This window comes from Phasianus colchicus, chromosome 4 (assembly GCF_987193195.1).
Source record: "Phasianus colchicus chromosome 4, bPhaCol1.hap1.1, whole genome shotgun sequence".
Classification (NCBI taxonomy): Eukaryota; Metazoa; Chordata; class Aves; order Galliformes; family Phasianidae; genus Phasianus; species Phasianus colchicus.
Genome location: NC_143439.1, coordinates 36,412,127 through 36,439,830, shown reverse-complemented (window position 1 = coordinate 36,439,830; position 27,704 = coordinate 36,412,127). Strand labels below are relative to the sequence as shown.

At 38.2% G+C, this 27,704-nt stretch overlaps 1 protein-coding gene across 1 annotated transcript; it reads left to right on the top strand.

Annotated features, from left to right (window-relative positions):
* Positions 1-2,361: 2,361 nt before the first annotated feature.
* Positions 2,362-27,496, top strand: METTL14 (methyltransferase 14, N6-adenosine-methyltransferase non-catalytic subunit). Its single transcript, XM_031596908.2, has 11 exons — positions 2,362-2,593; positions 2,960-3,048; positions 3,742-3,829; positions 11,995-12,075; positions 12,420-12,507; positions 14,478-14,568; positions 16,197-16,338; positions 18,472-18,564; positions 19,843-19,959; positions 22,658-22,868; positions 25,916-27,496. Exons 1-11 carry the CDS (start codon positions 2,528-2,530, stop codon positions 26,227-26,229), a joined length of 1,380 nt encoding a protein of 459 aa, XP_031452768.1. The 5' UTR covers positions 2,362-2,527; the 3' UTR covers positions 26,230-27,496.
* Positions 27,497-27,704: the final 208 nt, after the last annotated feature.

Genomic DNA, 27,704 nt, shown 5'->3' with positions numbered 1-27,704 from the left:
GCTATTTGAGAAAGACTTGTCTTGATTACATGAGATTCTAGGAGGGGAAAACATCAGCAGTTTCCATCCACAGAACAGTAGGATGGGAAGAAATGAGACTGCAATGGCAGTCTTCCCAGACAGTAAGGACCATTGCAGAGGAGAAACAAACTATAAATTCCAGCAACAAATATTTAGACTGTAGACTAGCAAATAAATAATAATAATAATCTAACTATCATGAAACTCTGGCATGGTTTGCTTGGGGAGATTGATGCATTTCCAGAACTGGATATTTCTTGGTTTTACACAGTGTCAGGATGACATCAGGATATGACCGTGAATTAGATGATTTCATAGAATCATAGAGTCATGGAGTGGCCTGAGCTGAAAAGGACCAGTAGATTGGACTATGATATGGTATATGTGTGTGTGTACCTCTTCTTCTGACAAGCAAAATTTTGCATGATATTTAATAGAAGGAAAAAAAAGACCATAGGCTGCAGACCATGCTCAGAGGTAAAAACAAGCAGCATATACACAGAAAAAAAGGCAAGAAGCAAAAATACAAACTTGTTATTTTAAAATAGTGTATGCATATAGCATAATATCTTTCATAGCCATTTGGTTTGTTAAAACTAGATTGTCTTAGCAACCAGTTCTAAAAACAGAGTGCAGGCTCACACAAACTTCATCATGTCACATCCAGGAGGAAGTGATTTTATTACTGTGCAGGGACTTCTGCTGTATTCATTACAGCCAACAGCATCAAAGAAGTATGCAGCAGTATGAGGTAGCATTTCTTTTTCCATAACATTTCCACAGATAGGACAGGTTAGCTAGAAATGTAGTCTAAGGATATAACAAATCACCTCTTGATATCTGGGTTTTTTAACAACTGAAAGCTCCATCCTTTCACTGTGACTCTCTTATCACCAAGAAATGTGAATGCTGAAAATACTGTTTCTTTCTGCGTTGGTTTGCACTACTCTTATTTTCTTTCCTTCACATACATTTCTCAGTTTTAAGTTTGACCTGCATAATGTCAATGGCCTATGTACTACATAATAAAGAGAATAACAGCTTGCATCACAGAACAAGGATGGTATCTGATATTAAGATACCTGTAAAGGCACACCATGCTCTGAATAAGCAAGAAATAAAGGTCACTGGTCAGCCATTGCTATCCACATTGCTGGATCTGACACTTATGGAAAAAAAAAAAAAAGTGCTAGATGTCAGGAAGTTAGTATCAATAATAACTGCTGAGGTTCATTCTTTTGTTAAGTTTTCCTTCATGAGATGCTAAGAACTGAGGTTAACCACATGACTTGAATCCATCCTGTGGGCCTTTACTTCAGTCTTCATTGTTGTATAACACAAATAGCTGATGAAATGAAAATCAGCATGAGAGGGGAGAAAATGAAGCAGGAAAGAGATCAAAAATCAGATGAAAAAATCCTGAAGGATTTTGAAAAATTCTCTCAAACTGGAACTTCATAAGTAATCAGAAAACTGTAAATGAAACATATGAATAACTTACAAATGGCAGTGTTCTATATTAAGATGGGCATACTCTGGTGAGAAGCATAGAAGCCGTATTTTGGCTTCAGGAGAAAATGACAGAGAAACTGTTGCATGGAAAACCGAAACGTCCACCCTCAAGATGCAGCAATGGTGGTAAGCTGGCACAGCTGTGAAATACCTCGGAGAAAAAAATCTTGCTGGAACGATCTCTCTGATGTACAGCTGTTTGCCTGAAGCAGTGGAACTTGTTTTATAGTGGTCAAATGAAAAATGACTTTTAACGTTTGTATTTGAACTACGAAAAAAAAAAAAAACACATGTCAGCGGTACTTTTTTTGTTGTTGTTGTTATTATTATTTTTGAAATTTCTATTAACTTGAGAGGAATCGTGCAGGAATTCCTATCTGTGAAGAGCTTTACAACACACGCACTGCCGGATCGTAACACGGCAGATAAGCTCGCTGACGGCGATCCCAACTGACGGACCAGAAAAGGATTTGTCCCACGTCGCTCCGAACAATCAAAGCAGCGCCGCGCACTGCCCCCACGATGTCGAGGGGGCGGCGGAGCGGCAGCTGCGGCCCCGGGCGCACTTCCGAGCAGCCGCGGGCAGGATCGGGTGACGCTTCGACTGACGGAAGCGGGGCAGGTGTGGATGTGCTGAAACACGCAGCGCCTCGGGAGAGCGACGATGCTTGTTTTTATTTACTATTCCGTACTTCTTCAACATTTTCCTCAGATTTTCGAGCCTCACGCTTCTCCCCGGCGTTCCCAAACGCACCAAGCCACCGTTACTGACAGGAAAGCCGCCGCCGGAGCGCTGCGGATACGACTGCTGTTGTGCCGGGCCCAACGCCCCCGGGCCTCCCCCCGCGCCGCCGCTCCGGCCAAGCTCCCCGCCAACATGGCGGCCGCCCCAGCCCCACACGCAGCCGCCACGCGCCCCCATCGGAACAGGGGGCGGAAGTGACGCGCAGGCGGGCGCCCGGCGAAGCGGGTGGCGACCGGCGGCGGCGTGGAGATGAACAGCCGCCTGCAGGAGATCCGGGAGCGGCAGAAGCTCCGCCGGCAGCTCTTGGCTCAGCAGGTAGGGGCGGGCAGGGGCCGCGCCGGGAGCTGCAGTGAAGTCGGGTTTGGGTCGGGCCGGGCCCGGCTAGGGAAGCTTGAGGTGCAGGGCCCGCCCTTTCCCTCTGGGGAGGGGGAGCGAGCGAGCGCGTGCCAGCCCAGGTGCGGCAGTTCCGTTAGCGGCTGTGGGGCGGCCGTTGGGACGGGCGGGTAGGAGGCAGGTGGGCCTGTAGGTTCTTATGGCCGTGCTGTAGAGCCGCTGCCGTCCGATCGCTGTTCTGTATTACCTGCGTTGCTGTTTCGTCTTTTTTTTTTTTTTCCTTTTTTTTTTTTTTTTTTTCTAATCGATGGTAACTTTGGTTTGAATTTGACTCCTTTTTTTCTTTAGTTAGGAGCTGAAAACGCAGACAGTATTGGTGCTGTGTTGAACAGTAAAGATGACCAGCGGGAAATTGCTGAGACAAGAGAAACCTGTAGGTATGTATCAGCACACCATTCCTGTCAGAAGTACAAGGAATACAGGGAAAGAAGGTGGGATAACTTTCCAAAAAGCCAAGTAAAACTTACGTAAAAACATACAGTGTAGTGAAAGATGGTGCTTCAGTTACTACTCAAATCTGGATAAAGTGAGTAAGGTTTTAAGCAATGACTTTTAACATCAGTTCAGAAATAAAAATGAACTTTTGCTTCCTGTGTTGAAAAGTTACTGTGGAACGATACCGAGGTGTTTGTTATGGTATGCTGTCTGCACTGTCCTTTGTGATTTGCTCAGAGCAGCTGCAGGGCTGTTTAGTTGAAAGGATCTGTGGGGTAGAAGTGGTAGAAGTGTTTAGTTGAAAACTGGGCCAGAGTATCTAGTGCTTATTGATTCTTGCGTGTAACTGATTTTGTGTGAGCAGGTCTAATTTTGGGTACGTACAACCTCTGGTAAAATAAGCCGTGCTTTTTAAAATAGAAGAACAAGAACAGAAGATAACTGTTTTAGGAGTCCAGTCATTGGTTGTATTTGTCTCAAGTATCCTGAATGAGACCAGACTTCTCATGTATGAGGTTTAAGAATCATTTCAAACTAACAGAAGCATGCAGTCGAGGCGAATCACTGGAGATTTCTGAAATGTTCTCTGGAGAGATAGAAACTGTTTGATATGACAATTTTTTGTATGTTTATAGGGCTGCTTATGATACTTCTGCACCAAATGCAAAACGCAAGTATCCAGATGAGGGAGAAGCTGATGAAGAAGAGATTGAAGAATATAAGGTAAGAAGAAATAACTTTTTTTCTCTGGTGTTTATGAGCTCTTGAGGGACATATAAAATGTGTGTATGTGCACATGTAAAAGTAACGGGGATGTGTGTAGATTCCTTAAAAGTATTCATGAGAGCTGAAGTAGTCATAAGCCACACCCCATCATATTTGAAAACTCATGGCAACAGGTGAAGTCCCTAACAACTGGAGAAAGGGAAACATCACTCCTGTTCTTAAAAAGAGTAGTGAGGAGAAACATTATGAAATGGATCCTTCTGGAAGTTATGCCAGGACATATGGAGGACAGGGAGGTGATTAGGGATAGCCAGTGTGGCTGCACCAAGGGCAAATTGCCTGAGCAATCTTATGGCTATTCGCTGTACAGTGACTGTTTCAGTGGACGAGGGAGGAGCTGCTGATGTCATCTACCTGGACTTTTGTAAGGCCTGTGATTCAGTTGTTGCAGCTGAATTAGAGGATATGGGTTTGATGGCTGGGCTGTCAGATAAAAAAAAAAAAAAAATTGGTTGCATGGCTGTGTCCAGAGAATTAGTCAAGAGTTCAGTGTCCGTGTGGAACCCAGCAACAAGTGGTGTTGCTCAACGACCTGTGCTGTCACAAGTAGTACTTAATACTTTCATTGCTGGCGTAGATGAAGAATTGAGTGTGCCTTCAGCAACTTTCGTGAGTGATACCAAATGGATTGGTATAGTTGATATGCACAAAAGAAGCATGGTCAGCAGGTTGAGGGAGGTGATTCCTCCCTCTGTTATCATCTTGTGAGACCCTACTTGGAGTGTTGCATCCAGTTCTGTGTTGACAGTACAAATAAAAAACCTGGTCCTGTTAGGACAGAACCAGAGAAGAGCAACACAGAAATGACCAAAAGGCTGCAACACCTCTCATGAAGAAAGGTTGAAAAAAATGTTGTTGTTTAACCTGGAGAAAAGAGGACCTCTAGGGAGACTTTATTACTTCCTTTTGGTATGTAAAGAGGCTTATGAGAAAAATGGAAAAAAACTTTTTTACCAGGGTCTGTAGTGACAGAATAAGGGCAGGAGTTTAAAACAAAAGAGTGTAGGTGAGACAATGGAAGAGGTATTCCAAGGAAGCTGTGGGTGCTGCATCCCTCAAATTGCTCAAGGCCAGGCAGGATGGGGCTTCGGGCTACTTGGTCTAGTGCACAGGTGTCTAACCTTTTGGCTTACCTGGGCCGCACTGTGTGTAGAGGAATTGTTTTGGGCCACGTATAAAATGTATAACATAGTTAAATTAAGTTTTGGTGTTCATATGCATTATCTTTAATTGTTGTTGTTGTTGTTAAAACATAAAGTTAGTGGAATATTTGACCTTGGTTTTGTGAAACTAATGTATGAGTCTGGTTCACTGAATGTGGTTGAAATTCTTACTGAGTTCTCAAAGTATTCATCAGACATCTTTGAAATACAACTCTTCCTGTACAACATCCTTGAAAATAGTTGTTCACTAATGCACGTACTGCCAAAAAGCAATTACATGAATGAAACGTGATTGTGAAGTGAAGGGTATCTTTCTCTGGTAAGATATGCCTTATGAAAGTCTGGTAAAGAGGCACGATCCAATTTTTGAGTTGAAGATCTGATTTCAACTTCATAAATTTCATTTGAAAATTTGAGGGTAATGTATTTATGTTGACTGAAAATTGACTTGAAAATATATTAAAAGATTATTTTTTCAGCAATCTTAAAACTTATTCTCAAATTCCTTTATTACAGCAAAAAACGTTTGCATATTTTTTCTCTGTTCTTTGGACTATCATTTGCCGTTACTTGAGTTAACACTGCTCTGCATATCCTCCCCGTGCTGGTTTCAGCTCAGACAGTGCTGATCAGTATTTTGTTGTTGCTGAGTGATGATGGGTGCACCACTATGCAGGGAGCAGAGCCACTGCCATCATGGCACAAGGCAGGGGGTGGTCTGCAGTGTGAGTTGATCTGGGCTGCATGCTGCCCTCGGGTTGGACGTCCCTGCTCTAGTGGAAGGTAATGCTGTCTATGTTAGGGATGTTGGACAAGATGTTGATCAAGGAGCCCTTCCAACCCTAAACATTGTATGATTTTATATATGTCCCTTGCTGACATCTTCCTTGATGTCTTCCACTGCAAAGATCTGAGAGAACCAACATGATTCTCTTCAGACACGGCTTAGGTGTGTTGAACTGTAAGTTCAACAGAATCCAGTGTTTGGAGGCTTAATTTAGCTCTGCTCCATGGAGAAACTATGTTAAAGTGATAGTGTCCCCAGGGAATGGCAGTGTATATGATTGCTGTTTGTCTTATGTTGGAAGAAGTGGTAAAATGTTTGTTTAGCCAAGCACATACACAAAAAATTGAAACAAAATTTGTGCTAGAAGAAAAGCTTGTGTTTAACAAATGGTACAGGCCATTGAATGAGATATGGGGAAGTTTGAGGGGGTCTTTCAGCCTCTCTGTTAAGTGCAAAATGATGTCTTCAATGAACAGAAGATGCATAGGATCCTAAGAGAGGGGTAATAGGAGGCTTGGTTTGGGGTATGCATTAAGTATCCAAAATACTAGGAAAAGCGCAGCTTAAAAAAAACAAAAAAAAAAACCCAATCCTATGGTCATTAAGAATGAGTGGTTGTCAAACTTCCATGCCTTTCATTTTTCAAATAATCTTCTAAGAGTTGTTTCACAGCTTTTTCTTTTTTAATCTAACATAAAATTTTTGTTAACATGAATGATGGAGAAAGGAGGTTAAAGAGAAGAGTGATTATGGTAAAGCTGTATTTCTAATTTGCTTTGTATCTTGTTGTAGCATGTCTTCCCTTTCCCTTTCTACTTTATCCTCATTATCTTGCTTGATTATGTAGAATGGATTAAGGCCAGCTTATTTATGAAATAATGTCTGCTGTTCCCTTTCACCCCTAAAAAATATAAGTTTTTTTTCAAATCTGTGGGCTTGGTTTTGTTGTGCTTGTCTTTAGATATACAGAGTTTTCTGTAAGACTATTGTAATAAAACCAAAAGTAAACATATGATGGTACTCCTTATTTTTTGTTAGTCTGTCTGTAAGTGGAGAGTATAAGTGGAGAGTTTTAGTGTGCTAAGTGCTAGTCTGTATGTCTTCTAGCAAACTATCTAAATAACAGTCTGAAAAAGATTTTCAGAGTGCATGCAACATCTGTGAAGTTGTGTCTCTGTTGTAATAAGTGTGTCCAGAACCAGTGAGTGCTCCACCTGTAGCCTCATAATTGCTGATTAGAGGAAGGATCACCTGTGGTGACCTGGTGACCTGCTGGCAATACTGTGTAGCTAAACAGCTTTTTTTTTTTTTTTTTTTGTGAAATATACATATGTAAGTCACTCTAGCTGTCAAGGCATGTGCATCCTATTATACACATGCAGAAGACTTACCCTGTATGGGCTGCTATCACAAGCGATCAAGGCTCTTTCTGTATTGTTGGACTTGAAAAATGATACTATCTCACATCAACTTCAGTCTAGCAGATGATTAGATTTAGCGAACTTGAAACCCATAAGTTAAAAATCTATAATGGAGCCATCAGCTGTTTCTGCAGACCTTGTTAAGTCCATTTTGGCAAGGACATAAGAACTCAGTAAAATCCTCTGTGTATTTATGTAACCTTTTCATTAGTACTTAGAGCATGTTTAAATTTAGTCTTGTTATATGAACTGGTATAAAAATCTAGATCTTTATGATATCAAGCCTTACTGGATTGAATTTAACATGCCTTAATAAGTTATAATGAACTTGATTGTCATTGTTACAGAAAATATTACATATTTATTGTTTTCATCGTTTTTATTTTTAAGAAAAATTGGAAGCAAATATTTTTTGATGTAAAGTGACTGGCGTGTGTATAAAACCCTGATTTGCAGTATTGTTGGGCTCTATGTTCTGCTGTCAGTTAATCCTTCTCTAGTGGTTTAATTTTTCTGTACCCAGGCCTTAGATTTGGTGAAAATGATGATACTTTCAAACTTTATCTGCTCTAGCTGGAGTCTGAACTTCTGTATGTAATTACTGGTAAAGGTGGGTTACTGTGAAGGTAGAATCTTGTCATTTGCTGCAATTCAGCATGAAGACACTGGATGTGAATGTGAAACCTTTAAATACTTGTATATGTAGTTGGATATTTTGAAGGGTCACTTCCTAGTCTTCCAAATGCCTTACACTGATGTTGTTTTCAGAGAAATCGGAGCTGTGACATTGACGTTTTCACTATTTGTGGGAAGTCTGAGAACAGCTTTTAAGCTGTTCTTGTGAAGCGTTGTGTTAATTTTCTCAGATATTTAGGAACTTCTAATGCAAAGAAGCATTTTTTGTTGTTGTTTGGTTGGTGTACTGCAGAGAAGCAGCAAAATCACTTCTGACAGGCTTTTGGCAATAGCAGTCAGAGTTTTCACAGGTAGGCCAATAGTCAGATAGAGAAAGAAGAATAGAACTCGCCCAACTGGTGAAGGAGATCTGAATATGCAGCACTCTTTCTCAGGAAACAGCCCAGGTCTAAGAGATACCCTCTCTTTAGTGGCTGGCCATGAGCCCAGGCTGGCTCTACGCTGGGTCCATCTGTTCTGGTCACCCAGGGAGCACAGGTGCAAACAATTTGCCCATGTTCCCTGGGCCAGCCACACCCCTTCGCCAGGTGCTCAATCACCGGTTCAAACCCTGACCTAACAGTTCCCTTGCAGCTGGTTTGTTCTATAAAATAAATGTTGTAGTGGTGCTTCTTAATAAAGACTAGACTGATGGGAGAATGGAGAGCAACATAGTAAAAACAGAATAGGATGTTTTCCTTGATGAAATGTGAGGATTTCTTTGTATGGTTGAAAGAGTCAAAACTCCTTAATTGTACTTGCTACTAGTTGTAGAGTTAAACGAAATAAAAGAGTTGGAAGAAAACCACCAGGGTCTAGGCTTTGTTGAGTCCTGTCCAATGGCTCCCTAGGGAGGTGGTTGAGTCAGCATCCCTGGATGCGTTTAAAAACCATTTGGATGTGTTGCTCAGGGGCATGATTTAGCAGAGGGTTGTTAGAGTTAGGGTAGTACGGTTAGGTTGTGGTTGGGCTTGATGATCTTTAAGGTCTTTTCCAACCTGAGCAAATCTATGATTCTATGACTGAAACATTTCCTTGTTTCTTGTTTCTCTTGATTATTTGAAAAAAAAAAAAAAAAAAAAATGGAGTTTAACTTTTACATCAGCATTTTCAAACTTGTTGCATCTCAAGTATTGTGTCTTTAATGTTTCCTTATTAAGTGCTCTACCGCCTTAGAAATTTTTTTTGAAACCTTTTAAAAATCCCAAAATTGTATTTGTCACAGGAATGTCATGAAGTGCATTGAGATGGAGCTGTTAAATTAGAAGGTTGATTCTTTGCTGGATAGTTCCTGTTCTTAGGGAAGTCCTCTGCATCTCAGTTTTATCATGCTCTCAGTTTATATTCATGGTATATTTTTAGCTGTGCAATCTACATGAGTGAGTAAAATATTCATAAAGCAGGAAGGAAAGGCAGAACAAGGTGGTCTTCTTGAAACTAGAAGAAATTGATTTTTCAGAAAGAACTTATTTTGTATGATTCACAAGGCTGACTTTACAAATATCAAAAGCAAAGTAGAATAATAAAAGTAGAACTAAAAATTATGCAAAATGAGTAAAAGTTTAATGTAGATTAAATTGAAGTAAAAGGCTGTTACATATTACTGAAATTTTCCTAACCTTACTCATTGTTACAGTAGCATCCAGCGGCACTTGAAGCCAGATAGTGAGGATGCTCCAGCTGATGGGAGCTTTACTCACTGATGAGTTCATGGGCTATGAGTAGACCATGTTAAATTTCCCACCGTCAGATTGACTTGGGCTCTGCATTGCAAACCATGGATGTAGAGGATGTAGAGAGAGATGCTTCATTGGCAGGAATGGATAATGAATATTTTAAGGCCAGAAAGTTCAGTTGTGGTTCTGAAGAACTTCTGCAGTACTTTTGTTTTTGTGGCACTGTCACTATTGCACTGGCTGGGTGGTGAGGCACTGGCACAGGCTGCCCAGAGAAGCTGGGGATGGATGCCCCGTTCCTGTGGAGCCATAAAGGCCAGGCTGGAAGAGGTTGTGGGCAGTCTGATCTGGAAGATCCATGGCAGGGAGTTGGAACTGGATGGGCTTAGGCTTTGCATAGGCATCTGAGAGTTGTGATGCTCTATCTTTCCCTTCCCCCATGTATGAATTTAATCAGTTTTGCTTGAGTCTGTATAAACATCAGGTATTAACAGTAGCCTGTGGCAAAGAGTACCAGAGTTTTAACTTTTTACTAAGTACAAAAATACTTCTGGTTCAGATTTGTCCTCTGCCATCCTAACTCGATGCAGACATTTTTTCACTTAATTTCGGCAGACAGTAGCCTGTGACCTTGGAATGCTTTCTTGTCATTGTTCTGAATGTTGAAAACATCTTACTCTGTTGAATCATCCTAATTTTTAATTAGTTGTTTAAGAAAACTTCATGCTTCAGTACTGTAGTTAGCTTTTGTTTCCTCAGCTTAGCAACAATAAAACACAGTTGTTAATCTAGTAGAAGAATATCTTGTATTGTTAATTTCATTTGGTATCTGCTTCTGTTGTGTACTTTGCCCTTTGAAAACTGATGTTGTAGGCTTTTTTGTTTGTGGCTGCAAGATTTTTTCAAATTGATTATGAAGGCATAAAGAGGACTGGGATGACTCAGAAGTAGGTGTTTAACAAGCACTTATCATCAAAAGGAGAGAAGACTAAGAATTAGAGAAAAATAAGAGAGAGAAAACAGGTATAAGTTTACGATCACATAAGCAGTTTTTAGTAAAACTGAGCTTTCTGCATATTTTGCTGAATAACACTTGCTGCTACGTGTCTTCTCTCCTTTTCTTTGTAAACACTGCTGCTGTTTCTAGTAGCAATTTTTCAGTTTTTTATTTTTTCAGTCTGGTTAGAAATAAGTCTGTTGATCTAATACAAGAATAACTAAGGGGATGTGGAAGGGAGATGAAATCTCTTACCACTTCTGAAATACCTGCTAAAATTAAGTTGGTTTTAAGCTCCAGTTTGAAAAGAATGCAGAGCTGATTTCATAATTTCAACAACTGGAGGGATCAAAATAGGGAGAACTATTTTTTATTCTTATACGTCATAGGGTAAATGCAGAGATAGTAACAGTCTTCTCCATATCTTTTGACTTTAATATGTATGGTGAAGAGGAGAGTTATTGTAAGAAATCTGGTTCTCTGTCTTTTCTTTTACTTAAGTGTCTTAAAGTCTCTTTATGTTTCAGCCTCAACATGGCTTTTCTCCTCATGTGAACTGTATTAACTGATTAAAATTTCTGTAGTAGTCAGCAATGTATGAGAGTATGTACTCAATATGGTAGGCTGTGTTATTCAGTGAGTCTTCGGCTTTATTTATACATAATGGGCTCTTTCAGGATGAACTGCAAAACAGAAAGTAACTTGGGAGTGAATCATCTTTTTTTATTTCTGATCTCTCTGTGAATTCTGCATTGGAAGTTCAGAGTATGTCATCATGATGGGTCTTTGAACTCCAGAAATCTGATGGTCAGTTGGTGACATACTAACTAGGAAAAAATCTGTGATAAAATTCCTCTTTCCTATTCATTTTGAGACTACTAGGTTGGAAGTTTTAAGTTAATTTTAAGAACAGTCCAAATGAAATATCAGCTTGTACTGTGTCGTATTTCTTCAAAGCGTATAACGTAACAGATTTATATAGAGAAGATGGTTTCAGCTGCTAAGATTGAAACAAAAGAGATGTTCAACAGATGTAGATGTTGAAATGTTCTACTACTAAAGAACTGCAGCAGAATCTCTCTCTTCCTTTAATTTAAGGAGTAAAATTTGAGGGGACAAAAATTTCATATAAAGTAGTGCCTATCCTGTCACAGCCTAGAAATGAGTATTTTTATTTTTCTCTCTGAGGCTTTTCCAGTAACTTTGTTCTCAGTGATGAGAGGCAGACCGTTTTTGCAATAGGTCATTTCCCCCTCTGCCCAAAATCTGAAACCTGTTTGGAACTGTCCGTGACTGTTGCAGGAGACTTCCATTGAGAAGCAGATCCATAGTCAGGAAGGAAACATGATCTCACACTCCTATGAAATCTGTTTTACTTCCCAGGATGAAGTAGAGCTGCAGCAAGATGAAGAGAATCTACCCTATGAAGAAGAGATTTACAAAGATTCCAGTACCTTCCTTAAGGTGAGCAGTTTTGCAATTAGAAGAATAGTTAAAGGTATGTTGTTGTGTTAAATTATTCATGCAATTGATTGTATTTGAAACACAGCCTTAAAGGCTGAATTGAAGGAGTTAACTGAAGTTCACAGGTATGAAAGTTTCCTTGTGAAACACACAACTGTAACAGTGAGCAGTAGCAATGCTGAGTCTAGTTGGAGATGAAAAACAGAATGACAGTGTTGATTAGCTTAGCTAGTAAAAGCATGTTAAGAAAAAAATCAGCCATTTTCTCGTTTTTCAGACTAACACATTGCAGCAGCATTCAATTATCTCTCCTTAGAACTCACTGAACTCCTTCTGTTCTGTAGGGTACTCAGAGCTTAAATCCACACAATGATTACTGCCAGCATTTTGTGGATACAGGACATAGACCCCAGAACTTCATCAGAGATGTTGGTATGTCATAGTTATTGATTGATGCTACTATGCGTCGTTTTATTCGCTGTCACTCCTTTTTCTTCCCAATTTTGATTTCTTACAGTTACTAGATAATGTAGATGTACCATAGTTTTGTCCCTCTATGTACATACATATCAATGTATAAATTCATACAAATGACTTTTTTATCGTAATCTAGGAAATAGGCATTACCAAAGGGCTACCTTGGAATTTCTTTGAAAGTATTTAACCAGGAAAAGTGTTTCAAAACAAAGCTCTTGTTATTTCATAAAGCAGACAGATTTAACGTGCAGACTTTGAAATTTCTGGAAATTTAAATAACGCCTGTAGATCAGCCATTCCTGGGCTGTGTTACCTCCAAGAATTCGTGTAGCATGTAGAGTACAGATTATACTGAATTATTTAATGTATTAAGCAATATCGATAATATTTACTTAATAAAGTAAACTTCTGACAGCTCATTAGAAGGCTTAATGTACTACTGAGTCTAGAGGCTGTCATTTATTAATTTTACATTTGTCTGACCCTTGCTGAACTTTGAACAAAACAGGACATTTCTCCGTCTACAGTTGTCTGAAACATTTCATTCAGCCCATATTTTACCATATTTGTGATTGTTGGGGTAGGAATGGCACGTTGATAGGTGCCAGCCCAAAGAAGTTTTGTTTGCCTGTTGAAGCAGCGTTAGTTTCTCTGTACATCGTGAAAGCTTCCATATAATACATCTGCTACATCTGGATGTTTAATATTAAAACTGGCTCTTTTGATTATGTCTTTATTTAAAAAGCATCTGGCAACTGTTACACACTTGCAATAGTTATGTGTTGTTTTTGGAAATCAGTAGGCAGAGAGTACATATCAGCTTATATTACTTACTTTTACTTTTAACTGTTGTTTAGCTGATGGTGACCAGTTTCCATTTCCGCTGGTCAGGAGTATTTGATTTCAACTGGCTGCAACAGTGAATATCAGATCTGTTTTCAAGATGTTAGATACTTAAAAAATATTTTCTTTTTTTTTCTTTTGTTTTCTTATGTACACATAACAAGATGGCAGTGCTACGTTCTAAGAACTTTTCATTCGCCAACGTGATGTGAGATTTGGGAGTTCACAAGTTTGAAGTAAAGGAGGAGGAAACTGTTTTTGTTTTTCTTTCTCCATTTGAAGTTGTAAATAGGAATGATCATAGAGCTTTATGAGCAAGTTGAACTGATGTCTTGGGGACTGGGATATTTACATTTTCAGCTTATGCTGAGGCTGTTGTTCACAATAACAAATATACTGGTTTGAGTAATGTTTTTGGAGAGGAAATGCAGTAACTGAAATCATTTTACTTGTTTTTTTTTTTTTTAAATATTTTTAAATATTACTGCAGAAAGCCTCATTAGGGTTTTCCCCTATGCATTCTGTACATATAAAAGGTTTGAAAATTAGCAATCATAGAGCTAAGTCTAGGAATTCAATAAATAAGTCGAGAAGTCCAATAAGTAAACATACGTAGGTTCAAATCTCCATGAGTTACAGGAATTACCAAATCATTGTATAAGGGAGGTACATGTATGAGGGAACCAGGTACAATCCAGTTGCCACTGCAGAAATAGTCTTCAAAGATCAAGACTGGTAGGAAATCATAGAATCATGAGTGTTAATTATGTCTTAATATAAACTTATGGATGGAAAGAATGAGAAAATAATTTTCTCTCATCATTCTTCCTCTCGTGGTTTAAATGAGAGATTGTTCTCTTCTGATAAAAGGTGTTTTGAACTCTTGGTCACTCCAGAGAAGGTTAGAACATTGACACTGAATTCAGTATCATCCAGCAACATTAAACTTAATTAACTGGGCAAAGGCAGGAGTCTTTTGTAAAGTACTGCACAGAAAACTGCTTGAAGGGTTTGGTTTGTTCTAACAAAAATAAAATGAGGCTAAGTATTAACGTGTTAACTTCATGTTTTCTTCTTCTTAGGCTTAGCAGATAGGTTTGAAGAATATCCAAAACTTAGAGAGCTCATCAGATTGAAGGATGAGCTGATATCTAAATCTAACACTCCTCCCATGTAAGTGTTTGTGTGGAAAACACCCTTTCTTCTCCAGACTGGTTTGAAGTTAGCTGTCTGCTTTGCAAATCCTTATCTTTAGTACCTGTTCATAATTTACATTTTCTGTTTCTGTTTGTATATACAAATTAATTAGTGGAAACTTCAGAAGACTAAAATCAGCTTGTTTTCATTATTTTAATCTAGATATTTAATGTAGTATGTAAAAAAGACATTCTAGAGTGTAATTATAGTATCTGAAGCTTTGTTTTTTTTAAGACTGAAATGCCAACTGGTTGGGTGGCATTCATGTATTGGGGATGAAAAGATATTTACCATGTGATCACAGATCTCTTCATCATGTAGTTTGCAGTAACAGCACAACCTTTAAAAGAAAAAATTGGCCTCAATATAACCTTAGTTGTTCTTTTAAGCATTTTTATATAATATTCAGCTGTCATCTTATTATCTCTGAATCAGATGTTACCATATAGTTTAAGATGAAAAAAGTTTAGGTTGACAGGAGGTAATTCAGAACTAATAGGACAAATTACCTCTCAGTTTTTGCTGAATGTTAGCCTCAGTGTAGGCATGCAGCATGTTACAGGAGTCTGAACTTTATGCTTTTAATATATTGCAGTCCTAATCAGCACCAAGAAGAGCAGTATTAATAAGTTCCATGAAAAACCTCAAATAAATCATCTGAATGACTGAAACACAAACTACAGAACACAACTTGCTATTTTTAAGTTTGTGGGTGTTGTTTTGTTTTTGGCTTTTTTTTTTTTTTTGCATTCTTAAAGCACAAAAGGGAATAATGAATAATCAAATGTTGCCTTCTGATAGCTCCAAATAAAGTCATGAAATAACAATCTCATCCAGATATCTTTTTGGGAAGAAGGATGGTGGTAGCCTGCTAATCAAATTTTGTAGATCTAAAGGTACTGGGGAAAAGACAACAGTGACTGGTGGGAACGTGTGGATGCCAGGTATAACAGTGAGATTGAATCTCCAACCCCCCTGCATGTGGCGGGGGGGGGTGGAGATTCATGATTCTTGAGGTCCCTTCCAACCCTGGCCATTCTGTAATTCTGTGATAAATAGCATGTTAGGGACCTGTGCTTCTGCTGTAGGTAGAGAAATACATTTCTGCTAATTGGAAAGTAACCACATTTCCAGTATTCAGAATCTTCTGAACATAACTTGAAGTAAATGACAATTCTAAAAATATGCTGTTTTTGTGAAGTAATCTGGAAGTCTGTTGCTCTGTCACTGAGTGCTGGCTTCTTAAATGTTAATGTTTTCTCCTGTGCAGTCCATGATTGTACAAAATGTTCAGTGATTCTGTACTAGATATTGCTGTACAGTCTGTCTGGGCATCTGTTTCTTGCTTGCTAAAGGAGAGTCCTTGACAGTTTATTGAGAGAGAGGGCTATGTTTAAAAAAACCTAATGCTACAGCATCCACTGCAGGTTAAGCAAGAACACGCTATGTATCTTCCTTGGTTTTAGTGCATTTAAGCTTTATGAACTAAATAAGAGACCCCCTCCTTCCTCCTTACCTTGCTACGCAGAAATGCTGTGTGAAGTATAATTTTCAGAGCATTGTTACAACTTCTTCAAGCAGTTTGTCAACTTTTGTTTAAATAGGTACTTGCAAGCAGACTTGGAAGCTTTTGATATTAGGGAACTGAAATCCAAATTTGATGTGATTCTCCTTGAGCCACCACTGGAAGAATACTATAGAGAGACTGGCATTACGGCAAATGAGAAGTGCTGGACCTGGGATGATGTAAGTATTGCAATAAAAAAGATCCTGTACATGTACCTAAGGAAATAGTTGGAGAAATGTAATTTGTAGCAGAAAGTATTAGAGGTGTTTAAATTAAAATTCAAAACAAAATGACAAGATTCTTATGAAAACTTAATGTTTTTATCATGTGTGCCTACAGTATTTGTGTTAACAGGCTTCTTGTTTCCACTTGCAAGGAATTTTATGAATTAAAAATACCATTTTGTTTTTGCTGAGCCTGACTGAAAGCTTAAATGTAAAAGCAGATTTTCTCTCTGCCTCCAAATTCTGATTTTTCTTTTTCTTTTTGATTTCTGCTGTTGAAATTCACAGTATCTAGTGTAAATATTCCCTTGTTTCTTGAAATTCTTGAAGAGACTTCTAAAGTATGCTTTTTTTATGCATTGGTTTTTAGTCAAAAGTGTAGGTGAGTATACGTTGCTGACATACCTCCTTTCTCCAGAATACTGATCAGGTATGAAACTTAATAATCCAGTTGTAATCTCAAGAGTCCTGAAAAGAAGATCTGTCTTACCTTTGAGGTTTGTTTCATGTATTTATATATTCCTTTGCAACTTATTCACCTAAAAGGCTTTTTGAAGCCATGTTAATTTCCACCCCCCCATTTGGGTCTAAGGAGAAATATCAATGTGTAAGATGTGATCTCTTTGTTTTATTGTGCCTCAGGGAACTGAGTTCCAGAAGAAGTTTTAAATTCTTCCTATAGTAATGAATATAAATGTAAAAGAAGAAAATGCTAAAGACTTGCTGACAAGTAACTGTTCCATATTGTAAAGGAAGCAATAGAGTCAGCTCTAGAAAAGCAAGGTGTGGCCTGGAGGCACTGAAGTGCTAGATGTCATCAAGCACAACAATTAGATGACACAAAGCATGTTGACAAGCTTGAGTATTTCTTCACATGGATATTGAATACAAAGTCTTACTGTACAAATTCGGAGTACTGATAAGCAGGTCCTAGTCTGATTTGATGGTAATACAAGGAAAGCAGTGAATTGAAGAAGTTGAAGCTGAAATTTTCTGTGTTCTGTGCAGCTTGGAGGAGGAGGTGCTGGGGGGATGACTTCTTTTCAAGACTAGATTTAGTTTGTTCCATAGGCTGGAACTTCACAACTGAATAAGTCAAACTAGAGGTTCATGTGATCAGTACAAAATTCAGTCCACCTTTAAGGAACGAATTTGAAAACAAGGGCATTGGTGCCTGTGATAATAGATAAGGTAACTTGCGTGCTAAGGAATAGGTAGTTTCTCTGTTAGCCATCCTGTTATTTCATGCAAAACTGGTGCCTGATGGTGTAGAAGGAAAAAATATTCTGTCCTAACAAAAAAACTGGAAGTGTTGGAATAAGGAGTTGTCCTCTTAGTCAGGAATTACATCTCTTTAAAAAGCTTTATACATCTTATATATTTTCCCTGTGGCACTGAATGAAACTTGATTTGATGTGTTAGTAAGTTGCAGATGAATCTCTGTAATGAGTCACATATGCTTTCCGTCTGAAGTTACTTCATTCTGAATGTTTCTTATTTGTCACTGCTGAACCACTGTCCTGATATTTTTGTTTGTTTTTTTTTTCCCTGAAAGTGAAAATGGATAGCATGTCTCTCCTGTATGGTAATAGGAATTAGGCTGTGGGTGTGTGGGTTTTTTTTTTGGTTTTTTTTTTAGTGTGTCTTCACAAGCTTCCCAGGAGTGAATGCAAGGCTGAAAAGAATGAGACCATTGTTGCTCTGTTATTAAATCCTTTTGCTACCAAAGGAATGAAGCAGTGGTTTAGGGAAAACACACAAACATGTAGAATGTGTTATTCTTTTAAGTCTAACATCTTCTGTATAGATAGAACTTACGCTGAGAAGAATTGTTAGTCTGGTCATCAATTACACTGGAAGTGTGCACTTATGTAGGTTATCTTATCAGTACCTAACATGCTTTCTGGAAAACAATTTTAAGAAGACAGCCAAAATATAATGCTATCTAGACTTCCATCTTCTATTGAAGTGCTTCTTGATGGTTTTCTGTATTAATGTTCAATACTTGACTGTTTTTCCTTGTAACTGTGATTAAATCACAAAAGGTAAGAAATATTTAATTCAGAAATGCTTATCATTTTTTTTTAGATCATGAAACTAGAAATTGAAGAAATTGCTGCGCCAAGGTCATTTGTTTTCCTATGGTGTGGTTCAGGAGAGGGTCTGGATCTTGGCCGAGTGGTAAGATGGTGTTTTAATTCAATTTATCAGGGACATATTTGAGAGTTTATTTTTGTCGTTGACTTTCTCTTTATAGAACTCTCAGCTGTAAATGCTCAGAGATGTTTTGTTACTGTAGTAGAGTATAATTTTAAGTGGAGTAAATAAATTTAAGTAGGGGTGGCATTAACCGTTTAGATACTAATATTTTCCAGATGAGCTGCTGTGACTATGTGAGGAAGCATTGTTCTTTCATGACTTAAAAGCTGCACTGCTGTTTTGTTCTTGATGCATGCAAGTTACCGTAGGAGCAGGTTGTCATGTTTAATGCATTTAAATCATTATTTGTTCGTTAAAAATAAATCATAATAGTTTTCTGCCAGAAATACTAGTAGAAGGGTGCTATTATTTCATAAAGTAGGGTAAAATTTTGTGTGTAGCACTGTTTATTTTCAGACATCACTTGGAGTTTAAGTAGACTTAATAAGTCTTAGCTCTATGAAGGTCAAGTACCCTAGAAGATCTTGGAGTTATAATCTTTGTGCTTGTGTTGCAGCTGGTGGAATACAAATTTCCAATAGGCTCTTATGCTGAAATATTATTTTCTTAGTCTGAACAGTGCTTTCTATTAAAACAGCCATATGATATTTGTTAAAGGACAACAAAGCAAGGTTACTAATCTCTTTGCTTTATTGTCTTATTTTGTCATTTTGAGGTTGGTTAAATTAGCTTTTTTGGATTGATTTTGATCACGTGCATTCATAGCAGGCAGACAGTTCTTGACCACAGCAATAGCCAAATGAGCTTGAGTCCTTAATGTTCAATTTCCTTCTTTTCCATGATTATGCTAATAGGGCTTATGTTAAGGGCTAAAAAGACATGTAAGTTTGTTGTGTTTTTTTTTTTTTTTTTTTAAATGTAAGGTAAATCATAAAGCGATAGCGAAGGCTTTTTATCTTCTATACAGAATTTTACTTTGATGTGAGTCACTACCTGAGTGCAGGTTCCAGTGAAGGCAGGGCTGTTCTTTAGACTGGTTCAGATTACATTTTTATGTGTCACAAGGTTAAAACAAAACAGAAAAAAAGTGATATATAGACAAGTCAGTGTGCATGTAAAACTTTTGTTTTGAAACTTGACAAAATATAGTACAGTTATGCTAGGAAACTATTTATTTCATCTGTAAGAAATTTCTTTTCCAGGTACATTTTACGAAAAATCAAGTACCTATATTCATTATCAGTTTAGGTTACATCAGTTTTTGATGTTGTATGAATGTTTTATGTCTGTTACATTTAGTGTCTACGCAAATGGGGTTACAGAAGGTGTGAAGATATTTGTTGGATTAAAACAAATAAGAATAATCCTGGAAAGACCAAGACTCTGGACCCTAAGGCTGTTTTCCAAAGAACCAAGGTAAAGATTTGGCTCAATTTCTACTCTGTTCCTGTCCTGGCTCTTGATGCTAACCAAAGACATGGTGCCTTCACAGCAGTTGGTGACCTAATTTCAGAAAGGACATCAGTTCCTTTTCACAGAGTGCATTATATGGAAATAAACATGTTCTTAGGATGCATGGTGAACTTCTGTCCCCTTCTTGACTTCATTCAGTGTGAAGTATAGAGGTATCATCTGCATTTAATACTGGTTGGTAAATTTCTGTTACAATATTCTAAAAGTCATATGCTTAAACCTTGTTGAAGTATTGAAGGCTGCTGGAGCTGGTTCATAGATAGATGGAGCAGGAATGAAATTTTGAGAGTGAAAATGAAAAATGCTGCAGTATATTGTAATGCATGTTGTTTTGTCTTCTGAGTGGTTCCAGTCATGGATGAATAACAAATAAGCATCTAGTCTATTAGTAATGCCTCTTGTATAATACACAAACCTATTTCCAAATTAGACTAGTGAAGTTGTTGCTAGAAGAATGTCTTTTGATTGAAAGGAAACTTGGCAGTAGAATTTGACTGAATTTAGAGTCAAAATATAATTCACAATTTTAAATATTTAAATTGATGTAGTCATGAAAAATAACTCTGGAAGATCAACTGATGGTTCTGAACGCATATGCACATGCCCTGAGCTTGAATCACATCAGTTAGCATCTCCTGGCTGCTGACAGTGACTGTCCCACACTAGTGACAGAGTTAGTCAGCTTAGTTTTAACTAAGCAGTTTCATAGGTATGTGCTGTAGAGGTTCAGTATTGGAAGAGATGCAGAGGGGGGAAAAAAGAACAGTATGCTGATTTAAGAGACTGGAATGTATCTTATTCAAGACCTTAGAAAAAAGCTAGTAGGATTAGTAAGTAATTATTCTGTGTATGTCTGGATGCAACTGCGGCAGCTTTACTGAAGATAGAGAGTTGACTGATAAAGTGTCATTAACCTCAGGGCTCGTTCTATGTTCATTAATCATTCATTAGTGCTAAACAGCCTCAACTCTCTAATTTGCAAGTTTTTAGGAGTATAAACTTTCCCTTTAAGATATCTTCAGTTTTTGCATTTACGTTAATCTAAAGCTTGTTTGAAAGTATGATGTATTAGCTATAAACATTTGTAAGTGTAAGTACTGCATGTTTATTGTGCATAGTATTGCAAGTATGTGCAGCTCGCCCATGAGGGAGAGGCTAAAACTGATACAGGAGGATTTGTAGGCACTCTATTTGTTAACAGAGGAGAATAGATTCTGTTGTTAGGATTTTTCTGTTCATTGAACAAAGGTTGGGCTGAGGTCATGACGTAATAAACTTAAAAATTGAACTAGCTTATTTTGACTAAATGAATAGCTCTGTTGTGCAGGATGGATTTCCAACAGTTACAATATCAAATCCTATTCATTTGGGTTTATATTAGGCATCTCTCTAGATGGAGGTCTTATGCTGTGTCACCTTTTATAGAATCTAAGATACTGATGAGTAACAGTTCATATGTTATAAAAATAAGACTTTGGATAATTCTAAAGGCTAGATCTTTGAGGCTCTGCTTAATGGGTATCATGTCCTCCTTTCTATTTGATCACATTTGATCAAATAGATCAAATTTGATACATTTTTTGATGCGGTATCTTCTAGATAGGAATCACAGAATGGCAGGGGCTGGAAGGGGCCTCTGGAGATCGAGTCCAACTCCTCTGCAAAGCAGGCCCCATGCAGCAGGTTGCATCCAGGTGGGTGTTGGAACATCTCCAGAGAAGGAGAATCCACAACCTCCCTGGGCAGCTTGTTCCAGGGCTCTGTCACCCTTATTGTGGAGAGGTTCTTACGCACATCTGTGTGGAACTTCTGTGCTTCAGTTTATGGCCATTTCCCCTTGTTCTATCCCTGCACACCACTGAAGAGTCTGGCCTCGTCCCTTTCCCTCCCACACCTTAGGTATTTATAGACATTGATCAGATCCTCCAGATCCCCTTTGACTCGTCTTCTCTCAAGGTTGAACAGACCCAGTTTGCTCAGACTTTTCTCATAGGGGAGATGCTCCAGGCCCTTTATCATCTTTGTGGCCCTCCCCTGGACCTCTAGAAGATCCCTGTCTTCTGTGTACTGGGGAGCCCAGAACTGGGCACAATACTCCAGGTGAGACCTGACCAGGGCAGAGCAGAAGGGGGGGGAGGATCACCTCCCTTAATCTTGAGCATGAAAACAACTTTTTAAACTTGCAGTCTGCAAAAACTAGATCTGATTTTCACTGTTATATGATTGGGAACTTTGAAAATTATTTGTATGAGTAAAGTCAGGATCGGAATGCTGATGAAATAAAGTATTCCCTCACTCTTACCTTTACCACATGTACTTTCTTGTGATGACTTCTCAGCATTTCTAGCTTAAAGCTCCAATTTTGCTGTTACTGGAGAGGTCCAAATATTTTACTTCAACTTCTGTTTGAGTTCTAGTACTTTGTAGTGTAGTTCACCAACCAAGCCAGGTAACTTCAACTACACTCTGCTTTGTTTTCAAAAGGCTCTGCTGGTAGTTTCAGCTTGTTCTGTTTTTCTAGTTCGTGCTTCAGGACATTCTCTGTTTAAAAATAGGATCTACTCTGTCTAGAATTTCCTTTCCTCAAACAACAGGCATATGTGCAGCATGTGACAGGTGCTCTTCTTTCCTGTGTATGTAGGAGCACTGCCTCATGGGCATTAAAGGAACCGTGCGTCGCAGTACAGATGGTGACTTCATCCATGCTAATGTTGACATTGACCTCATTATCACAGAAGAGCCTGAAATTGGCAATATTGAAAAACCTGTAGAGATTTTCCACATCATTGAGCATTTCTGCCTTGGACGGCGGCGTCTTCATCTTTTTGGAAGGGACAGTACAATTAGACCAGGTACTTGTGATGTTTGTCAAATAATTAAATTTTAATTTCCTTTAATAACTCTCTTCAGTATCTGGGACCACTTGATGAGATCTGATGGAAGGTAAGAAAATAATAATATTTAGACTTAGTGCATGCTTTTTCTGTGAGGTTTTGCAGTAGCTGCAACTTCAGACAGTAAAATAAAATAGATTTCACTAAGCTTTTTGAACAAGGAGTTACATGGGCCAGAGTATTTGTCTTGGTTACTTCTCTGTAGTGAGCATCTACCAAGGAGTGAGAGAATTCTCCCTCCCTGGCTGGAGAAAATTTCCAGACAACTAACGATCCTAGTGTTCAGCAGCAGGGAAGACTTTGGCATCACTTGACAATTCTCCCATTGCTGTGATAGTACTTTAGTGCTATCAAGTATTTAGATAGTAAAAAGTGACTTCTGATCTAGTTAATGGTTCTATCTCACATGATCAGATAGCAGAAAATTTTGCTAGACCCATAGATCTCAGGTGCATGCCTTTCATACAGAACCATAACAAGCAATATTACAGTTACGGTTCCAATTTTGCTATTACTGTTGGATATAGGAACAAATCCACATCACAGGTTAAGATTACCACTGCATTCTGTTTTCTTTCATAAATGTTTTTAGAAGTAAACACTTGACAAAACAATAAGAAAGAGCTTTAGGCTTTTGTTTTACCCATATCTTTAATTGAAGGTAAGTGCTGAAATTGTTCAGTATTCTACTGGAGCACTGAACTGTGTGATTTCTGTCTTGTAAGGTCACACTCCATATATTTCCATTCTACTGAATTTCAGCTTTTTGGAATTACTGTAGTGAAGTGAACGTCACTGAAGCTATAAAAATTGAAATGTTTTTCTCAGTACAAGACACAGTAGCAAATCTCTTTGCTTTTAAAAATATCTCAGAGAGATTTCCACAGACATGTAATGTGTCAGACAATAGATGTCAAGGAGCTGTATTTTTAATTAATGTGAAGATCTTTCTGTCAGGAAGCCATGTTGTTTGGCAGGTCTGTGACAACTATCACATTTTCAGAGTTTTTTTTTTAACCAGTGTTTTTCACTTGTTCTGGTCTTTACTTCATCAGCACGTATTTAAAAAAAAAAAAAAAAATCAGCTGCCATTTCATTTTCCCCACATTACATGGGGTTATACTTTACAGGAACATCATTTCTTTTTCTAAACTGATTTTAAATTCCCTTGAGCGTGGTGCCAGTCCTATTGTCAGTATCTCAAGATGCAGTCTTAACCTGAGTGTTTCGTCTAGCATGGCAGAAAACACATATAAATGTACTGTTTGGATTGAAGGTCACTGCATTTTATTTGTCTTACTAGTCAGGTTTTTCAATTTATCGTGTATTTGATGAAGGAATTTCACTGCAGGAGGATAGAGTGCTGTTTCTGCCTTAAAATCTAATGTGGAATGGAGTACAACTGCCCTGTTTCTTTCAGTTCTCCATGAGTGTTTGAAGTGAGTGTCTTTGTATCTGATGCTATGGATAGTGTGTTCATGCTTTACACAGACAGGTTTTGTGTTGGTCTTTCAACATTTATGGTACAACGTGCCACTTTGGAAATAAAGGGCAAGGAGGTGTGGAGAGGTGAAAGTGTTGTGGTTGCCCTTGGTTTAGATTCTTCTTGCAGTTTTGTATAGCAGAGTTTCCCACTAATTAGACACTAATATTTTGGATGGCAGAGGAGAAATGGATGTAAGTCCAACCATGGCCTGTTTGCTCAATGTGAATGCTAATAATACATACGAGAGAAAAAATTTTGCTTTTTTTTATGGCTGTTGGAAAAGGAGCTGTATCAGTAGGTGAGCTGTAGGTGGTGTTTTACTTAAGATAATATCCAAGTGTTTTTCCACTTCTACTCACGATACTATAGAGAAGTGAGAGAAATTATCAGCTCTTCTTTGATGAGCCCATAGCATTGCATTGCTGGGATTTCTTCCTTGATATGCGTTGTTCTTTTTTTTATTTTTTTTCAAGTAGAAAAATATCGTTTAGGCATTACTTCAGTGGTGTTGTAAGTCAAGTCTTGTAAGTTACTGTCAGATTGTTCCACATTTGTCTAATTGTCTTTTGTTTTTTAAATGTAACGGTTATCTTGCTACTGGATTGCATACTCTAAATCTCCTATTTGTTCAAGAAGCTGGCAGAGCACAGTGCTCTTACCAATTAGCATTTTCTGTGTGGAATTACTCAATTTTGAATTTGTGGATCTTCATAGTGCTTTGTGAACTATGAAAACCTGAACAGACAGACTTTTTTTTTTTTTTTTTTGGTGTTCTTTTGAATTCTTGTTTTTCCTAAAATACAGTGTTGAGATCACTGAGCCATGGTTTTCTTCATTAATATCATGAACTAAAAATTAAATTTCCAGTGACATTTTCAAGTGACCCAACCCAATTTCAGTTCATATTGCAAAGAAATATGAACGTACTTAGTTTAAATGCCGGCCTCCTTGGTTCAAGTGGTAAAGCTGAAGGGTTCACTGACTGCTACGTTTGTGCATAAATGGGTTGACTTAACTCTAAGCTCTATTTGTGTATCATAGGATTCAGCGGCAGCATTGTTATTTTGTCTTGAGATGCATGTTTACAGCATGCTGTGCTCTTGGCTGTGCTGTCTTGATTGTTTTTTGGAGACAAGCACCTTTTGAAAAAGGCAGAAAAAGGAGAGATGTGGGTTGTCTTTAAACTAAATGAATTTATTGATCTGGTTTACAGCGCAGTCCCAGAGAAGCTGGAAGATGTAGTATAGGAACAAGTGGGAAGGGGTTTGCAAAACTATAACCTGGATGTTCCCTCCCCCCCTCCCCAGAAAAAAACAACACAAAAAGCCATTACAAATCAATGTAAAATCAACTTTTATCAACTGTGACTTTCCTAGAGATTATCTTTTTCATTCTGTCCACTGTGTAGATAAGTATCTGTTCCCATCACTTGAATGTTCACCTAATGGGAAAAAGGAAATTAAAGCCTCCAAGCATGAAATTTGTTATTGCTTTCGTTGACTCTGGTTTTGTTCCTTAGGATGGCTGACTGTAGGACCCACCCTCACAAACAGTAATTTCAATGCAGAAACGTACTCTTCATATTTCACTGCTCCAAATTCCCACCTGACTGGCTGCACTGAAGAGATTGAGAGACTTCGGCCCAAGTCACCACCACCCAAGTCGAAGTCTGACCGTGGAGGTGGTGCTCCGAGGGGAGGAGGAAGAGGTGGAACTTCAGCAGGCCGAGGAGAACGGGGCAGAGAGAGGAACAGAACTAATTTTCGGGGTGAGAGGGGTGGCTTCAGAGGGGGACGAGGAGGTACGCACAGGGGAGGCTTCCCCACACGCTGATGACTATTAGGAGGTTGCTTCTTCCTCCAGTCCCTTCTCCCATCTCTGAATCTTCTTTTTTTTTTTTTTTTTTTTTCTAAAATGAATTATTATTGAGGCATAAGCTCCATGACTTTTAAAATTATTTTTGGTGCAAGCAATTCCAAATAGTCTGTCTTCCAGTGACTGGCCAGGCAGATCACCTCACTTGGCAGCAGCACCTGAAGGTTCTAAACTGGACCTCCTGACAGCTTCTGTTTGTCAAAGTAGAGCCATCTCTTCAAACTACAGATGAGATTGAAATGAAGATACTTGCTGTTCCTGTATTGCAAATACTTGCAAGTTATGGGTTTTTTTAACAGTAATTTTCTCCAAAACATGGATTCTTTTTCAGTCTTTATAGTTCCAGGTTTGGACTGACTCGCATTAATATGGTGGAATAGGCATGAAATGCAGTTCTGAATTGCGTGGCAGTGGCAGACTTATTCTCTTACTTATGGAAGAAAAACTGCTGTGTCTATGTTGACACCAATTTTAACTTCTTTTAAACCAAGAAGCAAATTGAATAAATAGAGTTCTATTTTTTCTTATTTGGTTTAAGTTTCCCGAATTATTCTTGGGAAAAAGGAACAAGTTTTATTTTTGTTTTGTGAAGTATATGCACTCACTTTTCATGCCTGTAATGGAGAGAGGTAATTCTGTGCAGTCACACAGTTGTATTTCATGAAGAGTAACAAGTTGTGTGTTTATATCCTGTCTGGAACTTCTGTATAGGTCTGGATTGCTTCTTGAGTAAGGATTTTCACCCTACCTCTGTTAATAGTCATCATCTTCAGTAGGGAAACCCAGTTTCATTGCAGAGCAGTTGCACTGTAGATAATAGAAAGAGCTCATAAGAGGCCATATTGGAAATGTGAGGTGATGCTATGAGTGACAGCTTCCTGAAAGTAATCACTTGAATGATGAAGTCTCAGCAACCAAACCAAGGATTTTGTTTTGCCTGCTGACCTGGTGTGGATTGAAAATAGACTGTTGGTGATCAGGTCCAGAATACAGTATAAAAAGAAAGCCATTTGGTATGTACAGTACTTGTTTTTAGCAAAACAGCTACTCTGAACTTCCAGAACAATACTTGGCAGACAGAACAAATCTGGCTGTTGAAGTCTTACAGTTTTTAGGTATGGATTTTGGAAAATTGGATTTTAAGTCTCAAAATGTTTATCTGTTGAAGTCTAACTTGAAAGTAACTGTTCTGTACAGTAGTGAATTATTAAACTTGTTTATCAAAGCCCATGTTGAAATATTCTTATTAATATTTTGTGAGTTTACTTTCTTCTTAAAGTTTTGGAATAATTAAGTTTTATTGTGGTTTCCTATCTACTGTTAGAAAAGATGAGGCACTAAGTGTTCGTGAAATCTTAGCATGAAGGTTTTTGTAGGGTCTGGTCAACTTCACAGCTTTGGTGTAGTTATTAAGGGGCTGTTAAAGGATAAAT